The following is a 26,066-nucleotide window of genomic DNA, read 5'->3' as shown; positions in this document are numbered from 1 at the left end:
AAAAGCATACAATAAGACCTTGATTAATTTCCTGGAATACAAAATTAACTTCCTTTATACAAAATTAACCATGTTAAAAATTTAAGCAGAGCTTGATGATCAGAGAAATAAATCCTCCTCAGTATGCCTAATTACTATTTGTTTGCACACCTCTGAAGGTAAAGCAGGGGATCTTCTTCATTCTGAACCTCCTCCATTCCTGAACTTCCCAGGAGATAAAACATAAAAGCTCTGTTTTGTGTCGATGGTCCTAACAATGTAAGAAATAAGAATAATAATCTCATACACTCATTAGTGATCATTACACTTTAACTGAGACTCTTAAAATCAACAAGTAAAAAAAAAAAAAATTAAGGGCTACTTCTACATTATATTTTTCTTTCATCTCTAAATATGAACTAAAAGTCATTTCCTCTAGCCGGAACTTCTCAATAGGGGCTTTATCACTACCCAGGGCATTTTGGAAAAATGTGGAAATTCTGGTTGTGAAATGGAGGTAGACAGGTGGGGAAGTGACTCAGGCAGAGGCAGAAAACTGTGACAGGAAGCAAAGGTTCTAATAAAATAATGAAACCTACAAGTATATCAGAACAAATAAGAACTAAGGTTTATGTCTCAAAGGACTAAGTGATTAAATCAGTAAAATACCCAAATCTTTGTCACAGTATCTGGCATTTATCAGTTAGTCAATCACCAGGAGAGCCAACATTATTACCATTATCACTAAATACAGCCAAAAAATGGGAAAGAGATAGTAGGACATCAAAATGGAGAAAAGATGGGACCAAAATTAATTTTTTGTGTGTCACATTTAATTTAGAACAGATGTGGGGGTGCCTGGGTGGCTCAGTCATTAAGCGTCTGCCTTTGGCTCAGGTCATGATCCCAGGGTCCTGGGATCGAGTCCCACATCGGGCTCCCTGCTCGGCGGGAAGCCTGCTTCTCCCTCTCCCACTCCCCCTGCTTGTGTTCTCTCTCTCACTGTCTCTCTCTCTGTCAAATAAAAAAATAATAATTTAGAACAGATGTGATATATCCCAAACTTCCAATGTCCTAAAGTGTTACATATTTTTAAAATAATAAAGATAAAATAGATAACATAGTAGCATATCTATTTCAAGCATAATAATAAGAATTGGGGGGCTTCAATAAAGAGATATTAAAGAAACAATTAAAAAGGAAAAGCCCAGAGATGCTTTTGTTGTTGTCTGAAAGTATACAAAAAAGGCAACCGAACTAAGATTATAAACAGATAGACAGATGAATGGATGGACAGACAGGGAGGAGGGAAGGGAGGGAGAGAAGAGGAAGGAAGGAGGAAATCAAACTTGAGACTCTCATTAAATGTTTTATTTTACTGATCAGGTTGAAGAAATAGAAAGCAAGGTGTCATTTACTCAGAGTTGAACTATACAGACAATAGAACAGGACATCCCTGTGTAAGTAAAACTAATTAGTTAAGTGCAAGACAAGTAACAGCTATTTACAAATAGAAACAATGAAAGAGCCAAGTGACTTGGCTAAAACAAATTAAAAATTAGTGAGTGATAAAGTGTTATACTGGTAATTAGATAAGAATGTGGTATATGAAACTGAGTGCAACCTTCCAACTGTCCTTCATATTTGTCTTCATGTCCACTGATGACACAAGGTACAATATTTATAATTACCATGAGGGTGAATCTCAGAGCTAGAGATTTCATCGAAAAATAATTTCTGGTGTAGAAATGATAAATACTAGATTTATTATAGTAGTTGGGGGTGGAAGGGAAGAAGTGCTAGATAGGTACCCTCATTCAATTGCACTGGTAATGTTTATTTTAGCTGAGTGAATATAACAGTGTTTTGTTTTATTATTCTCTATGCATCTTTTAGTATGCCTAAAATATTTTTAACAAAACAAGAAAGGAATAATACAAACAATAAAGAAAAAGAGAGATATATCTAATAAAGATAATTGGATTCCATTACTGTGGAAGTAGTTATAGAAATCTGTACAATTCTCAGCAGAAGGACATCTAAAGTAGGATAATCCTCTGTCTGAATTTCAACGCTACAGGTACAGGTAATGGCCTCTCAACCTCTTAAAATTGTTCTACTCTGAGAATACACTTTCTTGAAAACATGTTAAGAATGTTCAGTAAATTGGTGCAACCACTGTGGAAAAAAAGTATGGAGGTTCCTTAAAAAATTAAAAGAGAAATACCACATGACCCAGTAATTCTACTATTGGGCATTTACCTGAAGAAAACAAAAACCCTAAATCAAAAAGATGCATGCACCTTTGTGTTTATTATAGCATTGTTTATAAATAGCCAAGATATGGTAACAACCCAAATGTTCATCAACAGACAAATGGATAAAGATGTTTTACACACACACACACACACACACACACACACAGAGGAATATTACTCAGCCCTCAGCCATAGAAAAGAATGAAATCTTGCCATTTGTAACAACATGGATGGACCTAAATGGTATTATGCTGAGTGAAATAAGTCAGGCAGAGAAAGACAAATGCCATATGATTTCAACTTTATGTGGAATCTAAAAAACAAATGAACAAGCAAACAAACAAAACACTCTTAAATACAAAGAACAAACTGGTGCTTGCCAGAGGGGAGGCCAGTGGGAGGATAGACAAAATAAAGGGAATTAAGAGATAAAAAACTTCCACTTATAAAATAAGTAAGTCACGGAGATGAAAACTACAGCATAGGAAATATAGTCAGTGACACTGTAATAAAGTATGCTGACAGATGGTAATTACACTTATCATGTGAACACTAAGTACAGAATTGTTGAATCAATACATTGTACACCTGAAACATAACACTATGTCAATTATAATTCAATAATACTTAAAAAAAAGAATTTTCAAATTGAAATGCCATGTTACTGGGTATACTTTGATATGTAAGAAATATTAAAGTGTATTTAAATTTATGCCCAATATAATATATAAGCTTCTTTTATAATTCCTAAAAATGAAGTCTCCTATTACTTAAATTCTTGGCAATATCTCATTCATTTTTTCTCTTATTGTAAAGCTGGTATCCACAAATATTAATATATCAGAATAAAACAAAATGGAACAAATATATTAAGGGTCAAGCGGAATCTGCCCAAGGGTCAAGTGAAAACTGCCCAATCCTTAAGCAGATTCTGACTTAACCTTATTTTAAAATACTTTATATTTCATGGTATATCATCTTAATATAATGTTTTTAATAATTTATAACAAACTCTGAAGGAATTACACATCTGAAGGAATCCCACACATAACATTCTTTTTTTTTTTTTTTTAAGATTTTATTTATTTATTTGACAGAGAGAGAGACAGCGAGAGCAGGAACACAAGCAGGGGGAGTGGGAGAGGGAGAAGCAGGCTTCCTGCCGAGCAGGGAGCCTGATGTGGGACTCGATCCCAGGACCCTGGGATCATGACCTGAGCCGAAGGCAGACGCTTAACGACTGAGCCACCCAGGCGCCCCCCACACATTACATTCTTAACAATTAAGAATATGGTGTGCTTAGTTCTCTTGACAAATTTTATAGTAGTATAATAATATCACCATAAAATAATTGTATCACCAATATAATAATCATAATTGCAAGCACATTTCTCCTACAAGTCATATTCTATGAGGTGCTACAAAAACATAAATGGGGAGGGATGGGAGTAGCCTATAATAGCCTGATCAGATACAAAGGATAATTCAGCTTTTGGATGAACTGGTATAGATACTCTGGTATCCATACTCTGGTACAGATACTCAAAACTGGTAACTATACTCTGGCATAAATACTCAGCTTTTGGCAGAATTGGTATAGATACTCTGATCCATCTGTCCTATACCTTAGCATATCAGTTTGCTTTTAAAAATTATTTCATTCAGGGGTGCCTAAGTGGCTCAGTCAGTTAAGCATCTGCCTTCAGCTCAGGTCCTGATCTTGGGGTCCTGGGATCAAGCCACGCATCTTGCCGACTCCTTGCTTAGTGAGGAGTCTGCTTCTCCCTTTCCCTCTGCCCCTCCCCACCTTGTGTGCTCTTTCCCCCTCTCTATCTCAAATAAACAAAATCTTTAAAAAAATTATTTCATTCAGCAACAATTTATTAAATATCTACTATGTCTGAAGTCCTATTCTAGACACTGATGATACAAAGATATCAAGCCATGCTTCATATAAATTGGTGGCTCAGATCTGAGTTCACAGTAGATCTAATTTATTTAAAAACTATAGTTATCCTGAAAATGTGATTTTTAAGCTCATAAAATCACTAAAATATATATGTAAAACAGAAATAATTTTTAAGCCAATAACGTGTCACAAAAGTTTATTCATCTTAATGAAATTATGAAGATAAGTCTTCATAAGGGAAAAAGTAGATTAAAAATGATTTCTCCAAATTATTTCCATTTCTCTCTTTTTTTTTTTTTTAAAGATTTTATTTATTTATTTGACAGAGCAGGAACACAAGCAGGGGAGTGGGAGAGGGAGAAGCAGGCTTCCCACAGAGCAGGGAGCCCGATGTGGGGCTCGATCCCAGGACCCTGAGACCATGACCTGAGCCGAAGGCAGATGCTTAACGACTGAGCCACCCAGGGGCCCCTATTTCCATTTCTCTTACCAAGCCTACACATATATAAATATACCAAGTATAATAATTTTATTTTATTTATTTTTTAAAAGATTTTATTTATTTGAGAGAGAGACAGCCAGAGAGGGAACACAAGCAGGGGGAGTGGGAGAGGGAGAAGCAGGCTTCCCGCAGAGCAGGGAGCCCGATGCGGAGCTCGATCCCAGGACCCTGGGATCATGACCTGAGCCCCAGGCACACGCCTAATGACTGAGCCACCCAGGTGCCCCAGGTATAATTATTTTAAAAACCAACAAACTCATACATATGTTTATATTAGAACTCTAGAGGGCAATGAAAGAAAATTACATAAAATACAGTTCTTCCTCCTCAAATTCTAACAAAATTTAAACCTCAAACCTCATTTTACTCCCAAAGTTTTGAAACTTGTGGAGATTCATCTCTCTACTTACCCAGCAAATATAAATGATCACATTTCTATCTGCAATTGTAAAGTATCTTTCAAGCGCTCTAAAAGCACTCCAAATATATATTCCTTTTATTAAAATTCATTGTATATCTAAAGCAGTAACTTAAATATCTATGGTTTAATTACTTCATTAATATGGAAATCACTTTTTCAGCCCAATCATATCTCACATTTCCTATTACTATTGGTAAAAATGATATCTCTATCAAAAATAGAATTGAAAATCTCTATTTTAAAAGACAGGATGTACAAATCTCAGGCTCTCACATGCTTCCAATACATAAAAATGTTTCACAACCAAAAATACCTAGAATGATCAAACAAAGGTGGGATATTATAGGCAACAGAGAAAGAAAGAAAGATTATGACTAAGAAGTCCTAAATTCTAGTCATGGTTCTGTCACTGGTTTGCTATAAGACCCATAGCAAACTCTTAAACTGTTTCAATTGTTTCTTTTCCAAAACAGTAACTGGCTCTAATTTTAATTCAAAGTTTACATGATGTCCATTCTGAATCCTATAAACAACTTTTGTTTTAATGATGATCTGGGATTGTAGGCTTCCTTTTTTCCCTTCATTACCCTGGTTCAGCAGAGTTCTTAATACCCATGGGCCCTTAGGAGACCCAATATCCTTGTATAATTATTTAACATCTATCTTCCTCTCCATATTTTAAGTTCCATAAGAGAGGGAAGTATAGTTGGTCACTTTTAAATATTTGGATCATTATTATATTACCAAGGCTTGGAATAATGCTTTGAATACAGAAGGTAGTCAGTAAATATTTGTTGAATGAATGGAAAAAAAAATGGCTGCTCAAAGCTGACATACTGAGTGAGAAGTAATACCTGACTGAAAAAGAAGAAAAAAAAATCATACTAACCACTAAGGCCATTTGGTACAGGGATAAGAAGTACTACATACCTCAAGAAAAAGTCCAATTTTCTATGTACATTATGTAAGTCAGGGAGCAAAACATGACATATACTATATAAACATAATTTCTGAAAACAGTGTTAAAAAATCAAAGTTTTAGATTTAAAGGATTGAGACTAATTTATTTGGAAAATATGCTACATTCCCCATTAATGAGGCATTATGATATGAACCAATATTTAATAAAACTACATGTTAATCACATGTTAGAATTGGTAATTTTGAAGTATGACTTATTATTGTATCATAATACATCAGGTCACATACTCCAAAATGAAGAACCAACTTTTTCACTGGTATAAGCAGTACTGCAAAGGAAGATAAATAGCCCCATAAGACTTTGAACTATCTTATTCTTTATTACCAAGTGGAACAAAGTTTATAAAATGACTTATTCTATTATGGGTGAGGTTAGGTAACAAAAACCTACAGAGAAGCAGTAATACCCATAACTAGTTTCCTTATTTCTATTCACATTAACAAAAGAACTACAGGTTAGACAGGTTGAACCACAAAAACCATAGTTAGAGGATAACAGGTAGGCTACCACTGCAGATCTATGGGATGTCACTAGGCATTATGCATTAAGGAAACACTTAATAATGAATAATTTGAGTCCCCCCCACCCCCAGGATGGCAATCAGCATTAGTGTTAGTCATGCTACTGAATATAACCAAATGACAATCAGTTTTGTTCCTATATACTACTTAATACTGTCTAATAAACTGGCCTTCCTTCAAATACACAAAATAAGTAAAAATGCATCAAAAGGAAAATTTAATGGGGTGCCTGGGTGGCTCAGTCAGTTAAGCATCCTACTCTTCATCTCAGCTCAGGTCTTGATCTCAGGGTCATGAGTTCAAGTCCCATTGGGCTCCATGCTGGGCATGGAGCCTACTTTAAAAAAAAAAAAAAAAAAAAAAAAGGAAAATACATGAAAAATTACAGACCCAGGTACCCTACTAATTCAAATATGAATTATACATGGATTATTTCTGCCATTATCTAGAGCACTCTGGTTTAAGGAAATGTGAAATATTAGAGTTGCTTTCCCTCAGGATTTTGATTAGAAGAACAGGACCAGGTAATTAACACAAAAGAATTCAGAACAGACAATAAGGATTATTTTAGCAACTGAATTTAGTTTCTAGAGCTCCACTGTCAGTTCAGTAGTCACTAACCACTTGTGGCTATGTATATTTAATTAAACCAAAAATAGACTTTTTAACCACAATTTCATGTGGCTAGTGCCTACCATATAAACAGTTACCAAAAGGATATATAACATTTCTTTCTTTTTTTTAAATTGAAGTGTTGTTGACATATAATATTAGTTTCAGGTGAGCAGAGTAGCGCAGCGGAAGCATGCTGGGCCCATAATATTAGTTTCAGGTGTACAACACAGTGATTCAATGTTTACACAATTAAGAAATGACTGCCATCAGAAGTCTACAAGGATATATGTATATTTACATATTTACACATACATATATATGATTTCTATCATGCTAGAAGTTTTAATGAACAATGTGTTCTAAAGGGTAGAGGCCAGGTCCAATGTTGTTCTGTATATACTACAGTTCTTAATATAGCACCCGAATACGGTAGGCACTTCAGAATTTGATTTAAGACAAATCACTATAGTGGCAGAAATGATCCTACAAACATGTCTTGTTTGGTTAATAGTCTTTTAAGAATTGGAACAAATATTTTAAAATTTAGAAGTCTCTAAAAAAGGCAGTAAGAGCCCAAACCGAAACAAATCACCATAGCAGAGAAGCGGTTGACACCAGCTGTTTCTATAATGGCTTACCTGTTCACAAAGTCATTGCCAATCCCACTATGTGTGTATGTCCCTTACACTCACCTGCTTCACTAATTTTTTTTTTTTGAAGATTTTATTTATTTATTTGACAGAGAGAGAGACAGCGAGAGAGGGAACACAAGCAGGGAGAGTGGGAGAGGGAGAAGCAGGCCTCCCGCCAAGCAGGGAGCCCGATGCGGGGCTCGATTCCAGGACCCTGGGATCATGACCTGAGCCGAAGGCAGACACCTAACGACTGAGCCACCCAGGCACCCTCGAAGACACATCTTAATAATACAACTTTTGAAATTAATAGAAAAGTTTCTCTGGGAACTACTGAAATGAAAAAAAAATGTTTGTTTTAACTTCACAATACTACCACAATTCATTTACTCATATTTGATTCCAATAGCAGGTATACAACAGGCATCCCAATTGACTGAATTAATAAATTATATCCTTGCCTAGATATTAAAAGAACTTGCTGCAAGTGTCATCAGATAAAAACAAAATGTTCGTATTCAAATAGTGAACTGTGAAATTCTGGTTTGGTAACTTTTCCTAAACTCATTGTTTGTTATTTGTTTCTGCTATTTGAATAAAAGAATATCTACAGTCAGATAACAATTTCCCTTTCATTTAAATCTATCTTACTCTCTTGGTTATTGAAGGGTTTTTTTTTTTTTATGGTATCTACTTACACTAGATTTAAGAAATTATCTACTTCCTCAGCTTCAGTCACTTCTTATTATACCAGCTCATTAATTGTAACTGTTGTAAGCCAAATTACTAACAGAAAAACAAAAGTTTCTGTTTTCCAAAGAGCTGGAGTATGAACTGGTATCCTTCCTTAGCTCAACTCCAGTAATTAAGCCTAAAAAGATACCTAAGCAGAGTTGTTTATTATCAGTACCACTCCTTTCTTTCCACAAGATCAGTACAAACAGCCTAATTTTTTATTCCTTAGTATTAGTTCTAACTGAAAATGTTTTTAAATTAATGTAGTAACAGTCAGAAGTTTTGATATAGAAAAATTCATCAGATTTTCAAAAATGAGATTAGATCAATTTCCTATTTACTTTTTTTTTTTTTAAAGATTTTATTTATTTATTTGAGACAGAGAGAATGAGATACAGAGAGCATGAGAGGGAGGAGGGTCAGAGGGAGAAGCAGACTCCCTGCCGAGCAGGGAGCCCAATGCGGGACTCGATCCCGGGACTCCAGGATCATGACCTGAGCCGAAGGCAGTCGCTTAACCAACTGAGCCACCCAGGCGCCCTCCTATTTACTTTTGATAAGAAATACATAAATGATTACTCTTAGAAATAAAGATTTTATTCTTTTATCTTAACCTCTTCCAAATATATACTCAAGGATTTAATAGTTTTTAATTACCTAAAAAATGCTAGATTTAAATGCATTCTCAAGCTCAAGCAATTTTTACCAAGTTAAAATAATTCCAAACAGGGCGCCTGGGTGGCTCAGTTGGTTAAGCGACTGCCTTCGGCTCAGGTCATGATCCTGGAGTCCCGGGATCGAGTCCCGCATCGGGCTCCCTGCTTGGCGGGGAGTCTGCTTCTTCCTCTGACCCTCCTCCCTCTCGTGCTCTCTGTCTCTCATTCTCTCTGTCTCAAATAAATAAATAAAATCTTTAAAAAAAAAAAATAATAATAATTCCAAACATAGCCAGCAGGTTCAAAAACTGTTTCAAACATCTAAAAATATCTTCTGGTATCTTTTTAAAAGTAATTTTAAAAGACAGGTCAACAAACTGGTATTAATAAAAACATACAATCCAGAGTGATAAAGGGAACGCTACACACACATGCACAACATGCTCCTCCAGTTCCCTAAAGATGTCATTTGAGATTATTGGCAAACAACAACAACAAAAACCAAAAAAACTTCATCTAATCTCAGTGACAGTAAAAATGCTTAAGAATACAGAATTTCCAGTTAATAGTACTATATATATTTGAAATATTTGAAAATAGCTAAGAGAATAGATCTTAAAAGTTCTCATCACAGGAAAAACAGATTTGTAACTATGTGTTGATGATGTTAACTAAACTTACTGTGGTAATCATGTCTCAATATATGCACATATCAAATCATTATATTGTACACCTAAAACTAACACAATGTTCTATGTCAATTACAGCTCAACAAAAAAAATTTAAATTTAAAGAGAAAACAGAATTTCCAGGATAAGCTGTTTTAAGATTTCAATAGGCAGAAACTAGACAAATCATTACTAATCATTTGCTGTCTTCTACCCCTGAGATCAATTAAACTTCAAGTCCTAGAAAAGAATGTAATTTAACACACATCCCCCTAAGAGAATGATGGATACAAAACAGGACTTTAAATTCAAACTATTTTTCTGTAAATCTTTAGTATGTACATACATGACAGTTTACGTATCTTTAATATAAACTTCTAATACATGGATTACCAATTAACTTCACTTGAAAAACCAGTTTATTTAAAATTCATCCAGTGCGGGGCACCTGGGTGGCTCAGTAGTTAAGCGTCTGCCTTCGGCTCAGGTCATGATCTCAGGGTCCTGGGATCGAGCCCCACATCGGGCTTCCTGCTCGGCGGGAAGCCTGCTTCTCCCTCTCCCACTCCCCCTGCTTGTGTTCCCTCTCTCGCTGTGCCTCTCTGTCAAATAAATAAATAAAATCTTTAAAAAAATAAAATAAAATAAAATTCATCCAGTGCAAAGTATTTTTAACACATTCCAGAGTGTGAACAAAAACCTCTGAGCTCACTGCAAAAAATGTCTTTAAACAGACATAATTATTTGCTAAACAGAATAAATTTCCTTATTCAAATGTAAATAAAAATATTTCTATAATCCACAAGGGACTTCTCTGTCTCTCTAAATTCAAGGTATTAAAATAGACCTTTGCATTCATTACCATGGCTGTTTAATAGATCTTTTGCAATGGTCAAAATATCCTATGTATCATTGCTGTACAATATGGCAGCCGCTAGCCACATGTAGCTATTAAGCACTTAAAATGTGGCCAGTGTGACTGAAGAATTAAATTTTAAATTCTATTTATATTTAATTAATTTAAATTTTAATAGCTACATGTGGCTAATGGCTACAGTACTCAACAACACAGTTACAGACTATCAAATGATCATGACTAGGTATAATAACCTCCAACAGTGCTACACTTATTAAAAGGAAAGCATCACAAGGAAGCAACCCAAGTATCTACTGATGGATGGGTTGATAAAAGAAATGTGGTATATACATACAATGGAGTATTATTCAGGCTTAAAGAAGGAGGGAAATTCTGACAAGTTACAACATGGCTGAACTTTGAAGACATTATGCTAAGTGAAATGGGCAAGTCATAAAAGGACATTTACTGATTGATTCCACTTACATGTCAAATGCATGGAAACAAAAAGTAAAATAGTATTTGCCAGGACCTGGGGAATGGGGTAATGGAATGTTAATGTTTAATGGGACCAGAGTTTCAGCTAAGATAAAAAGAATTCTGGAGATAGACGGTGGTGACAGTTGCACAATATGATGAATGTACTTAATGCCATAAAACTGCACACTTCAAATGGTTAAGATGGTAAATGTTATGTGTATTTTATCACAACCAAAAAAAAAAAAATTAAGCATCACAATTTGACCAAATAAATACTTCTGACAGAACAGCTAAATGGAAATATAAAGTCCCCAATAAAGGAAATAAAGTGTTTCTCAAAGGAAACGTTAGATTTGCTGAGAAAAAGTTACAGGAATCCCCCAGTGAATCAAGTTGTACTACATTACCACACCATTAACTGAGAGCTGAGCATTTCACTTCTACAGGCTCAAGCTGGACAGAGTATACTGGAGCTCTTTTAAGAAGTCACAAGGCGGGAGGTATCTTTGAGCTCGCCGAGTAAACACCATGAACAAAGCTCACCCTCCCAGTTGAAAAAATTTATGGACAAGAAATTGTCATTGAAATTAAATGGTGGCAGACATGTCCAAGGAATATTGCGGGGGTTTGATCCGTTTATGAATCTTGTGACAGATGAATGTGTGGAGACGGCAACTAGTGGGCAAGAGAGTATTGGAATGGTGGTAATACGAGGAAATAGTATCATCATGTTAGAAGCCTTGGAGTGAGTATAAACAATGGGTGTTTTCATCAGAAGAAATCAACTGCTTCCACATGTCTCCTCCATAGTACCTGTTTTACTACAATATAAAAATCAGGTCGTGTGCATTTTCATATTGAACTTTTTTGTTAAATAAACTTTTATAATAGCCCCCCCCACACACAAAAAAAAGAAGTCACAAGGCTAGACAAAGTAAAGCCAAAGCAGAATTGTATAGAGTGCTTGGTGTTGCTTGGTTTGATTTGGTTTTAGGGACTGTCAAGAGAGCTGGCCTTGAGTAAGTCACACATTGAGCAATAAGAAAAACAAAACTCAGATATGTATTATTTGTTGATTGTGTCCAGTTATTTTTAACTTCTTTAGAAGACTATTTTAGTGAAAAGGCATGACAAAGTACAACTCTAAGGTCACAAAGAGCATAGCAAGGAAAAACTAGGGTAGGGATGACAATATCACCATTAATAAGAAATAACTCATACACAAGAAAGATAAAATTAATGTAGAACACAAAAATAAAAGAAATCATCCTTTTCCATATAAATTTATCTGATATATTTACACCCAAATGTTATGATCACTAAGTGTTAACGTATTACAGCAAAATATTTTAGGAAGCTGTTAGATGCTCAAGTGGAAAGGACTTTAAAACAAAGTTTATTCTTAAGCTTTTCAAGAAATTTTTTTATTTATAAGATCTTTACCCCCACAGACAGACATAAATGAGAAATAAGTGCAGACTAAATTTTAACATCAGAAATATATTATTACTTTAAAAGACATAAAACATGAGTATTTTTCCAGTTCAGTAAAATATCTCATGCATATCAAACACTCACTTCGCAAGTCTATTTTGTGGGTAACATGATTGGCCTCTCTTAATTTATATATAATTTATAAATATAGAAAACATCATTCAACTACATCAGTAACAGCTTCATTAAGTGATTTTTAAACTCTCCAGAAGTTACACTCTACTTCTGCTGTAATCACCACACCTCTACACAATATTTTTATGCTATAAAAATACTACAAAAAACTTTGATACTCCCATGAATACTCACAACTAGGTGGCAAATTACATATTCCCTTTTATATTTATTTTCTGTTATCTCGGGGGGAAAAAAGATATTTTTCACATTCACTTTTAACATAGCTTTGAAAATATTAACCATTTTTTAGGTATACTAAAGGAAAAAACTACAACTTTAAAGTTAATAAAACTAGAATTGTGTGGAGTACTAAAATGAGGAATAGGAGTCAGAAGCGTTCAGGTTAAAGCAGACATTGGCTGAGTGAACATGAACACCTGAAAACTGGATATAACAATCCCTCCCCATCCCTAACTCAGAGGGTCATTTTAAGAACCGAAGAAATAATACAGGTGAAAGTGCTTTATAACTCAAAAATGCTTCACATAGGGTGATATTACTATTAGTAATATTCTCATATTTTTTCAACATGGTTCTATTTATTATGAGGCATCTTATAACCGACCCTAGTTCCTTTTCTATAATTACCATTAAACTATACTAAAATAAAGGATTATCCACTATCTTGCCAACCTCAAAGAGAGCAAAAGGAAAAGTATGCCACCCCACCCCATTTTTATTAGAAATTTAGTTTAGTGGTTTTAGGGACTTGATAAAGTAAGAATTTTGCTTTAGATCTGATATTTAAGGTTCCTGTTGGTTATTCAACCATCCTTAAAAGGACACATCAAAACTAACTGTAGAATTTTGTGTAGAGTTTTGTGAGGTTTTAATACAATGAAAACATGCACCAGAACAAAAATTTATAATAAAATGAACACCTTGATGCTGGAGTTCAAAGATAAGGTTTCCATAGCAAAGAAGTCTGTTATGCTAACCAATAAGCAACAAACAATTGGACATTTACTATAATTTATACAAAATTCAAGCATATTCAACTACAGAACTGATATTATTAATATTCAGAAGTATATTACCATAAATCTATCTCTGCTGAAATGTGCAGGACCACTGTGGACTTTGCAGATATATAATCTTAGCTCAAATTTTATAAAAAAGTCCAAAAGCCTCTGGGAAAGAACAAAATACAGATCTGAATTTAAATAGTTTCATGAAATCACTTAATTCTTCTATAGCTCCATATTTGCAATAAATATTTTCTGCATGACAAATAACACACCACAGATTTTTTTTTTTTTTTTAATTTTAAGTAAGCTCCATGCCCAACATGGGCTTGAACTCACAACCCGGAGATTAAGAGTCACATGCTCTACTGACTGAGCCAGCCAGGCGCCCCCCACACCACAGATTCTTTTTTTTTTTTTAATTTTTAAATTTTTTTTTTTAAAGATTTTTATTTATTTATTTGACAGATAGAAACACAGCGAGAGAGGGAACACAAGCAGGGGGAGTGGGAGAGGGAGAAGCAGGCTCCCCGCTGAGCAGAGAGCCCGATGTGGGGCTCGATCCCAGGACCCTGGGATCATGACCTGAGCCGAAGGCAGACGCTTAACGACTGAGCCACCCAGGCGCCCCACACACCACAGATTCTTAAATGAAAGCTCAATCCTAGAAGTTCATCATATATCAACATATGATTTCTTTATTCTTACACACATAATCTCACCATGCTGTTATTTTAAATGAAGACACCATGGAAATACACATATTTTCTGATAGCTATCCTCATTATTCCTTCTATGGTGCAAAAGAAGAAAGAAAAGAGGGGAAAACAATTAGCCTATAAAGCATGATCAGCTCTCTACGCCTTACACCTAACTTTAATCAGTCTGTCAGCCACACAACTTAAGTATTAAAAAAAAAATAAAAATGAAGCAATCCTAAAATGTAAACCTGAGAGAGGGAAGAGTTACTATCCACTATATTCCAGGCACTTCATGCATATCATTAAAAAAAAAAAAAACTAAATAACCTTCTGAGCCAGAAATTATCCCCATTTTTATAAGAAAACTTGCCTCATGTTGCTACCTCTGGCTCTACCTAAAGAAAATGATGAAATGAGTTATGCTCCCTCATAAATACCAAAACAAATGCAGAAAAAAGTTTAAAGTAATACATGTAAAACCTGAGGATTTTCTGACATGAGACTTATTTATTCAACAAATATTGGTAAGTAACTGCTATGAACAAGTTGCTCTGCTCAGGACTAACGGGTAAAAGACAACGATAAGATATTCTCAATAATTTTAAGCACTCAACTAAGGAGAGAAAAGGAGGTAGGATACAAACAACTACAGTGCAATGCAATATATGATAAATATCATGAGATAGAAAACATCCTACTTAAGTTTTGAGGACATGACAAGGGGTAAGTAAGGAAAAAAAGAATCTGAATTTGACCTTAAAAAAGCATTCCAGTAGACAGACTACAGCAAGAATATATATGTAACGAAACACTAGTAATCATAGAGTGCCTGAAAAATAAGCTGCTTACATGAAAAAAGTCAAGAATTAAAAGGTATTTTGGGACTACAACAATGACAGCCATCAGTGCTAAGCTAAGGAATTAGGGCTAGCTCACAGGCAGTAAGGAGTCCCTGAGTGCCGGAGAGTGCGGAGACAACTTCAGAATCTGGCAGTTGTACATAATCTAAATAAAACAAAGTGAGACTGAAGAGGTGGGGTATCAAGATACTGTATTGTCGAAATGATAATGCAGGCCCCAGCGTGGAGAGTAGCAAAATAATGAATGAATTCAAGTTACAAAATTAAAAAAAAAAAAAAAAAATCAACTCAAGAAGCTTAGATAGTAGTCAAATAAAAATGACCAGCAGAGGCGCCTGGGTGGCTTGGTTGGTTAAGCTACTGCCTCTGGCTCAGGTCCTGATCCTGGAGTCCCAGGATCGTGTCGCACATCGGGCTCCCTGCTCAGCGGGGAGTCTGCTTCTCCCTCTGACCCTTCCCCCTCTTGTGCTCTCTCTCATTTTCTCTCTCTCAAATAAATAAATAAAATCTTTAAAAAAAAATGACCAACAGATTTCTAGCATGGGCAAGAAGGGGAAAAATGATAACCTTTAAAAATATAGAGAAGTCAGATGTAGCAAAAGAGTAATAGAATCAGTCAAGAACTCAGTCACTTATTTATTCAAGCATTTATCAAGCATAAGCCACAGGCGAGGTGCTAGGTACATAAAGATGAGTAAGACCTAGTTCCTGCACTAAAAGCGAGACACACATATAACTTAACAATTCCTGTATTGGATGATATATTCTGTAACATGAGCCACAAAATGGGAAGTAAGCTAATTTGCCAATGGGTCAAATGCTACATGACCAATCACTAAAATTACTTACCAAAAATGTAGCTTAAGTAAAATTTTTGATTATAGGCTATGAATATATTCATATAGTCAATCAATATATATGCTTTTCTTAGAATTTTAAAGAGTGTCCAATTTGCCAAAAGCTTTTCAGGCAGATGATCAATACCACTACTCTTAAAGTTAGAGCAAAAGCAAAGATACAGAAGTATATAAAAGCAGTGTAGTTCCAAGAACTGCAAATACTTTAATATGACAGAATATGCAAGGAGAAAAATCTGAAAGGATTGAGAAGGACTGGATAATGGAAGGTCTGACATATTTTATTGTAAAATTGATGGAAAGTTATTAAAAAGGTCTTAAACAGAGAAGTTCTTTCTAACCTATACTCCCTTCTTAGAGAACAGTCCCTATCCCAAACTCATAGGAGAATCCTTGCAGCCATACTGGTACTTATCGGTACTGAGAACTTCATCCCTCCGTTGCTATAATTGACCAGATCAGGAGTACATGTTCTATACAGGGCCAATCAAATTTTCTCATTAAGAATTTATAATTGTGGCACAGAATAAGTGAGTCAGTTAACTGTGGATATTAGACTTGAAGAGTTCATGGAAATTCAGAAGTTGGGAGTGCCATTTGGGGGCCATATGAAAGAGAACCAGTATACAGAATATATAAAGCAGTATACATACTTAAAGAAGAGATAGGAGAACACGTAACCCTAGGAAGAAAGAAAGCCTATAGTTTCCTGTTCAGTAGTCATGGAACATGGCTAATTATCCTACCTTGGATAAAGTGAGATGTCCCTGTAGCCTTCCAATAAATCCAATTTTTGTTTAAGCAAATTTAAATGGGTTTCTATTCCATGCAATCCTGACAAAACAGATTAATTCTGGTGGTTAATCTAAAGAATAAATCAGACGACAAAGAGGCTAGAAACAGGTAGAACATTTAAACTGGGGACAGAGTTATCAAAAGAAAGCAATAGTAGCAAATATAGGCAGATTATTATAAAAGAAAAAGTAGCCAATATTGTGCAGGGTCCAGGAAGCTTAATTTAAACAAGAGTTTCAGGAAGTTGAAACAGTATCAATTGCCTCAAGGGACTAGAAGGAGCAGGTCATGGATGCTTTTATGAGAATAATTTCAACAGAATAATTGGGAGAGAAGTAATATTTTAAAAAGCTAAGAAATAAGTGGAAGAAAATAAACACAACTAAGAAATTTCTTTTAAACGGATGCCAGAGTGGCTCAGTCGGTTAAGCCTCTGCCTTCCGCTCAGGTCATGATCCCAGGGTCCTGGGATTGAGCCCCACTTCAGGCTCCTTGTTCAGCGGGGAGCCTGCTTCCCCTTCTGCCTGCCACTTCCCCTGCTTGCGCACTCTCGCGCAGCTCTCTCTCTCTCTCTGACAAATAAATAAAATCTTTTAAAAAAAATAAAGAAAAAAAGAAATTTCTTTTAAGGAATGTGATGATTAAAAGAAGTTTGAGGGGACAACAGTATTAAAGAAAAAGTATTTAAAAAGAAAAAGGAGAGATATAAATTTTTTTTAAGGCAAAGAGTCAGGGGAAAATGAAAGCCCCATACTGCAAAAGAATAGAAAGGAAGCAGAAATCTAGGAAATTATAGCCTCAAAGAGATCAAACAATTTTTCCTTAAAATTGATTAACAGCAACAAAAACTAATGGCTAAAATTCCAAGAAATTTAGAGAAGAAAAGTTGAGGAAACTCACATTATTAAATACTATGTATCACTCAGTAGAGGCAGTGACTAGGTGAGTGATTTGTTGAGAACAAAGGAGTACGAATATATTGGACTTAGGAAAATACAGGTTTGAGCCGCAACTGGGGAATATGATGGGGAGTTAACAAAAAGTAAATCAAGGATCTTATTGACCACAGGCTTCAGGGGATATAACAAAAAAGAAAAATCACAAACTGGTACTGTAAGGAAGAAGTGACTTACTAACGATTTAGGTAAGGATAACTTCAAGTATAATTCATTACATAACCTAGTATGATATACCCTTAACTTCTAACTCGCAAAAATTAAATAAGGCTATTCAGAAATGTTACTGCCTTAAAAACTGAAAAATGTTCTATTTTAAACTTACATTATAAGAAATATTGTTATATATTTCATGATATATTAAAAATTAAATAACTTAAGACCTTTGTTTTACTCTGTATTCAAAAATCAACTCCAGATGTACTGACTTACATATAAAAAATAAAACCCCAAAACTCTTAGTAGAAAATGTAGTTAACTATTAGACCCAAAGTAAGGAACAATTTCTTACACAAAAAGCAATTACAATACAAGAAAAGATTGATAAATTTGACTAAAATTAAAATTAAGGGTTTTTTTTTTTCACCAAAAGATACCACAGCAGTGACAGATTCCAGGTTTATAAATACCAGTAAATTCTGCAGTATTTGTTTTATATCAGCATTAAATCTAATTAACTCCAGCATTTATTAACAAGCTATGCAAATAACTAAATAACTGATCCAGTTTGTTCTTTAAAAAAATAATTAATAATAATAATAGTTTGGGGGCGCCTGGGTGGCTCAGTTGGTTAAGCGACTGCCTTCGGCTCAGGTCATGATCCTGGAGTCCCTGGATCGAGTCCCGCATCGGGCTCCCTGCTCGGCAGGGAGCCTGCTTCTCCCTCTGACCCTCCCCCCTCTCATGTGCTCTCTCTCTCTCTCTCATTCTCTCTGTCTCAAATAAATAAATAAAATCTTTAAAAAAAATAAAAATAAAAATAAAAAATAATAATAATAGTTTGCACTGAAGAGATACAGAATGGGAAAAATCAGCAGTTCATAAACTACACATAAAATTTTCACTACTTTTTTGCTTGTAAATTCATTCTTTAATTGAATCAACTAACTTTTTATTGCCTGGTACATGTTAAGTGATACAATATTTTATGACTTTCTATGGTTGTTCATTTGGACAGTTTGTGTATCCAGAGGTCAAATCTGTGTAACTTTACCCTTTCTGTAACAAACCTATAATAGATATTAAGTGCAGGCTTGCTGATCACAATGATATAAATGTTTCTAAATATTCGCCAAAAGGTAAAACATTTAAAACATTAAAAACTGTCCCTCCCACAAACTCCCTAAAATAAAGTGAAAAGACAAATTACAAACTGAGAGAAGACATACAAAGGATTAACATGAAGAGTATAAAGAACTCCTATAAGTCAGTAGGAAAAACAGAAAAACAGGCAAGAGACATGAACAGGAATTTCACTGATAAGGAACTATAAAAGGCCAGTAAACATAAAAAGAAATGTTCTACATCGATGATGATCTGGAAGATGCAAATCAATACCACAATGTGGTAACATTCTATACTCTTCTGATTTGTAAAAATTAAAGGCAATATCAATTGTCAGAGAAGATCGATAATCAAAGGATCTTTCATCTCATATACTGCTGATATGAATATAAATTGGTGCAATCATATTGGAAGTTGGGCATCATCTTCTAGAGTTGGGAATTCACCTACCCTGTGAGACAGCAATTATACCTTTAGGTATATAATTAATAAAAACTCTTACATGTATACAACAGGAAAAATGCATAGAATGTCCACAACAGCACTGTTCACCATTACAAAAACCAAAAAGTAACTAAATGCTCAACAAGGGAGAGTGAGTGAATCAATAACCAAACATCCAACAGGGGAAGAGTTGATGATAGTTTACTCAATGAAATATTATACAGAAATTAAAATGACTATAGCAACATACAATGGTATGAATTAAAAAATCAAGTTCAGAAAGATTATATTTAACATAATTATATAAAAACAATTAAAATAAAAGATATATTTTTGAATTACAGACCCAGCAAAGCTATATACAAATAAAGCAAGAGAATGAACACAGGACTCAAGATGATCATGACCTTGGTTGACAAGAGGGTGGAGATAGGGGTAGGTTAAGTTCCTAGCTTTTTTGGGAGGTGGGGAGTGACTAGTGGTCCATGGGTGCATATTATAGTGATAGATGGATGGATAATTAATCCAATGCAGTGTACCTAAGGTTTAGTAAAAGTAAAAAACAAAAAAACAAATTTAATGAAATTAGTTCACGAAAATTCTGAAACAGGCAAAACAAGCACCTTCTTAGAGAATCACTAAGGTAGCAACTACAGGAAAGGGAAAACAATATGATTAATGCATAAAATATATGATATTTAACACAGGTATGTATGATACTTAGATATGTAAGTACGTCTTCTATAATCTAAAACAAATTCCAAATTCTGTCATAACAACTTTGCAATAAATCAAGGTGTTTGTGAGCCAGGGAAGCAAAGCTTTAACTAATTAGAAAAAGCAAATCACTGCTGAGTTTCTAAAATAGACAGATCTTAATAACAGTATATGTTATGTAATTCTTATATATCAGTTCATCTTCATAATGTGACACCAATATTTACCTTCAAATCTAAAGTATTTATCATCAAATACATTCCTCCCACGCTTTCCTATTCATTTTAAATAGACTATAATATTTATACACATAATATTACACAATTTTTGTGAGATTGTGAAACATGAAACATGACAATAGAGCTAATTTTAAATAAAATTTTATTAGATAAAATTAAGAGAAACTAGACATGTATCAAAATAAAAGTTTTCTGGGGCGACTGGGTGGCTCAGTCGTTAAGCGTCTGCCTTTGGCTCAGGTCATGATCCCAGGGTCCTGGGATCGAGCCCCGCATTGGGCTCCCTGCTCAGTGGGAAGCCTGCTTCTCCCTCTCCCACTCCCCCTGCTCATGTTCCCTCTCTCGCCGTGTCTCTTTCCGTCAAATAAATAAATAAAATCTTTTAAAAATAAATAAATAAAAGTTTTCTATTTCTGCTTTTCTAAGATATTAGGGGCTTTCTGACTAGTAGGTTTTGCTATTCAAAATATTAAATATCTTTTTAAAGTTTTTAATTACTTTTCAATTTTCCAACTTTGCTACCAAGTTTACACTGCTGTATATCAAAAGTTAATCACATTAAATGTTATATGATCTTCTCACAGAGTAAAATTGGTTTTTGAAATACAATAGACATTTGATAATTGTTCAATGAGGTACACCTTACAAGGAAATGATACCGAAGTAACTATTCTTTTATTTATTTATTTAGAGAGAGAGCACTTGCGAGAGAGGAGCAGAAAGAGAAGCAGAAGGAGAGGGACCAGCAGACTGCGTTGAACACGGAGACTGATGCAGGGTTCGATCCCATGACCCCACGACAGTGACATGAGCTGAAATCAAGGGTTAGATGGTTAACCCACTGAACCACCCAGGCGCCCTGAGAAGTAACTATTCTATTTAAATATCTTATACACATCTGGAAGTTTTAAGTGATATTTATCTCTACAACCACTCCACTCTGTTTTGTTTAAAAGGGGGCATATAGGAATAACCTGATAAAAGACATAAAAATCTGTTGCTAAATTTGAAAAGCAAAAAGAGAAGAGCCCAAGAAACCAAACACAAAGCCCTGGGTTAAACAGACAATGCCTAGAAGGTGCCCCCTGCCGATCATTTGTGAATAGAAGTTGTACAAGACTAAAAAAATCTGTATTATACTAATTAGAGATGATAGAAAACAATCTATTTAGAGCCATCATTTTGTAACACTAGTTTCAGCACAGATTTTAACCTAGGTAAAAGGTGTTTGGCAAGGTATTTAAAGACATGCCTTATTCAGTAAAGTATGCAGCATTCTATAAGAGTAGCAATAATCAAATCTAAGCTGAAAAACCACATTGTATCAATTTATTATTCAAAGAGTTGATGCTACGTATCATTGCCCATTACTAAGTCTATACTGTACTCTTTACTTTTCTTCTCAACTGTATCTCAAAGTACTGACTTAAAATCAAAATGTTTTCATATAAAAAGTCAATAAAGCCAGTTAGATCCACGTATCTGTAACTAGTAGCAAGAAATTTTCTTATCCTATAGGTACTTCTATCTTAAAAAGCTATGAACCTCATTTTTCTTTAAAATTCTAGTGAAAGGGATAAAGGGAGGAAAAACAGTAAATCAAATCATTGTATACCTTCAAGTTACGCAATATTGTATGTCAAATATATCTCAATTAAAAGGGGAGACAGGGAGGAAATGGACTGAAATGCCTTGGGACTTATAATTTGGAAAATTTTGTAAGTTATCTCTGAGTAACAGAACTATGAGCACTTTTTATTTTCTTTGTGCTTTCCTGTATTTACAGATTTTCTACAGTGAACATGTATTATGTTTAAAATTTAAAAGAACTGTAGGGGCAGCCTGGCTGGCTCAGGCTGCACTTAGTTAAGTGCCAGTTAAGCAACCAACTCTTGATTTCAGCTCAGGTCATGATCTTAGGGTTGTAGGTTCAAGCCCCATGTCAGGATCCGTGCTGAGTGGCTGAGTGTGGAGGCTGCTTAAGATTGTCTCTTCTCCCTCTGCCCTTCCCACTCATGCTCTCTCTCTTTAGAAAAAGAAAAGAAGGGTGATTGGGTAGCTCAGTTGGTTAAGCAACTGCCTTGGGCTCAGGTCATGAGTCCCACATCAGGCTCCGTGCTCAGCAGGGAATCTGCTTCTCCCTCTGGCCCTCTCATGTTTTCTCTCTCTCAAATAAATAAAATCTTTAAAAAAATTTAAAAAAGAAAGAAAAGAACCGTAAAATCCACCTTGCCTATCCCGCTTACTTTCTCAGACTACATTCCTTCAACCCACCATAAAATCTTAATCATTCCGACAGAGACATTCTACTTTCCAGCATCACTGCAAAATTAGATGTCACCACCAAATGGGTAAAATAACTGTGTTATATGTAGGTGTAACATAACTAATGCAGAAATCCCTTTTGAACTTTTCAAGGGAGTATTTTTGGGACAAGGGATTCAAAATGTTAAAGTAATTTCTTAGGGCAATGATTATAATCAATTTCTTTTTTTTTTTTTTAAGATTTATTTATTTGAGAGCGAGAGAGAGAGACAAAGATAGCGAGAGAGCACAAGCGGGGAGGAGAGGGAGAAGCAGACTCCCCTCTAAGCAGGGAGTGCGACACTGGGCTTGATCTCAGGACCCTGAGATCACGACCTGAGCAGAAGGCAGATGCTTAACCAACTGAGCCACCCAGGCGACCCTATAATCAACTTCTGTTAGAACAGTCAAGACATTTCTCATTGTAGGTGACAAATATTGGGCATCTTCTCATCAATGTATTGAGTGCCTATTAAGTGCCAAACACATAGCTTGGTTACACATGGGCTTAAAGTTTTAAAGCTAAGTTTATCTTATGGGATACACCACAGAGAAATGCAAAATCATTTGGAAGGATTTCAGCAAACATGAGACAACTTTCACCAGAAACAGTAATTGTTAAATGATGAAAACCTGCAAAAGGTTATTTTGCACTGTCTTCTTTGTAGAATATTACACCTTATTCCCAACAACAAAGCACTGCTAAATTACAGACTACCAATAGAACACAGAAATCATTTTTCTTTGTTATAGAGGAGCCTACCAAACAGTATAAAATTTATATTAAAGTTAACTCTGGTTAATTACATTTTTGGCCAATTTTTTTGAAAGTTCACACATCCATAACACTGCAATGCAAAATATTTACGGGTCCACAGAACTGAGGCAGCTCAAAAAAAACGGTATAGTGGAAAACGCACAGATCTGATTTCAAACTCAGATTTACAGTGTAACCATGAACAATCTACCTAACAGTCCTAAACATGGTTTCCTGATCTGTCAAATGGAAATAACAACACCCACCTTATTGGACTATAGGAAAGATTAAATAAGGCAGACAGAGTACCAAGTACAATAACTGACATATAGCAAATGTTCAATAACTGTTATTTGCATTCTCTTCTAGAAAGTGAAGTCATATCTTCTCAACTTTATATCCTCCGATATAGGACAGATTTTGTAGATGCCCAATAGATGTTTCTTGAAATGAATCCCTGTAATTTAAGGCTAACTACCTCAACCTTCCACTTGAGCAAGTCACCTCTACTTAAATAAATTCTGCTGAGAATGGAATTTAAGATTCCTGGCCTAATACTTTATTAGGCATTTTGATGAATATAAATCACTCATCTCAACAAGGTAACTTTATTAGTATGGTATTCAATATCTGAATCTGCAGTCTACCAAATTACTGTTGTAACCAGTATTTTCATTCTGAGATTCTTTAGATAGTTTTCATTAATTCAGTTTCCTTAAAAATAAACTTTAATTTCTTTGGCCCCACAAAAGAAATATCTCACTAGGTTTCCACTTCAAATAAAAAATAAAGAGAACAGGATAAAACTAGTTATAAAAGATAAAAATTAGAAATTGCCAATTAAGTTTATATTTTTAACAGCCTATTTTTATTTTTACTACAGCAAACATTCCTTATACATTGAGGCCTCTAGCCATCAAAGTTTGTGTGTACTTTATTAGTGATTCCTTGTTGAATAAAACTCCTAAAATACTAGCAAGAGTTAGAACATTACTCCATAGAAATATTACAGTAATTAACAAGGCAAAACACTATGGTTTCAGATTTTGTTTTGTCTTTCCACAACTGAAGGTTGTTAATAAGCCAATTCCAATTCAAGTAGTAAAGTATTTCAAATTTTGCAATATAATTTGAAAGACAGTTTTAAAATGTTGGATATGCCTGGGCGCCTGAGTGGCTCAGTCAGTTAAGTGTCTGCTTTTGGCTCAGGTCATGATCCCAGCGTCCTGGGATCAAGCCTGGTGTGGGGCTCCCTGCTCAGCTGGGAGTCTGCTTTTCCCTCCTCCTGCTCTTGTGCTCTTGCTCTCTCTCTCCCTCTCAAATAAATAAATAAATAAAATCTTTTAAAAAAATGTTGGATATACAATGTTTCTAAAAATAAGTATCAATTTCATTAAAAGTAGGTTGTAACATGTAACTTTCAGTTCAAGTATTCCTGAGACAAGATAGGGCAAAGTAACAGTTTTTAACTACTAAACACCAGTTTTAAAACTTGCTACATAATTATTTAAATACTTAAAATCAGTATGTCAGAGAAGCATTAAGAACATATTAATTTCTCAATTTAAAAAATTCAAACAACGTAGGTGCTTTTTAAAAACTGGTTCTCTGAACATGTTTGAGAAATATTTGGTTACTGTATACTATCCATGACCCAATGAAACAGTAAAAGATTTGAATAGATGGATAAATGGATAAACTTGGTGAGCAAATTTTATCACCATTTATCTTAAGTGCTGATATAAATAATGCTCTCAATTAATTTGATATACATGATAAAGTCCAAATGCAATAGCTTTTATTAAAACTGGGAGTCAAATACACGAAGAAAAATGTCCTGGATATACTTGTCAACTTATAAGGTAACACTTAATAAAAATCATTCTTTTTCTGGAAGGGGTTAGATTTTTTTAACTTTAGTGTTCCTCTACTTTGATCCCATTTTTTAAATAGTCGTGTTTAAAATTTGTTCTCTTTGACTTGCTTACTTCTTATTGTCAAAATTGATCTTATTAAAAGTCCCTAGGTGTTTTAATACATATGAAAACATATTTTCAGGTCCAGTGCCAAAATGAGTGTCTTTTATGACAACTTTCTATAAAATACAAATAAGGATACCGAGTACTTTAAATTCTGAAGCCACTCCATTCAAAGAAAAATGCTCCTGCCCATTTTTACGGATTTTTCTCAGTCAGAACCAAAGTATGCTTTTCATATTTCAAGACTAGGCAGTGGAAAGCATTTCCAATGTGCCTCAAACAAACCTCATTTTTTTTTTTTAAAGATTTTATTTATTTATTTG

General features: G+C 34.7%; 2 protein-coding genes across 2 annotated transcripts in view; one reads left to right on the top strand and one right to left on the bottom strand.

Moving 5' to 3' along the window:
- Positions 1-26,066, bottom strand: part of PKN2 (protein kinase N2) — a 139,224-nt gene that overhangs the window by 111,343 nt on the left and 1,815 nt on the right. The window lies entirely within an intron of this gene.
- Positions 11,754-11,963, top strand: LOC110580295 (small nuclear ribonucleoprotein G-like). The gene has a single exon (XM_044914554.1). The coding sequence runs from the start codon at positions 11,778-11,780 to the stop codon at positions 11,961-11,963; it is 186 nt and encodes a 61-aa protein (XP_044770489.1). The 5' UTR covers positions 11,754-11,777.

This window comes from Neomonachus schauinslandi, chromosome 4, assembly GCF_002201575.2.
Source record: "Neomonachus schauinslandi chromosome 4, ASM220157v2, whole genome shotgun sequence".
In the NCBI taxonomy this organism is placed as follows: domain Eukaryota; kingdom Metazoa; phylum Chordata; class Mammalia; order Carnivora; family Phocidae; genus Neomonachus; species Neomonachus schauinslandi.
This window is presented reverse-complemented; position numbering and strand designations above follow the sequence as displayed.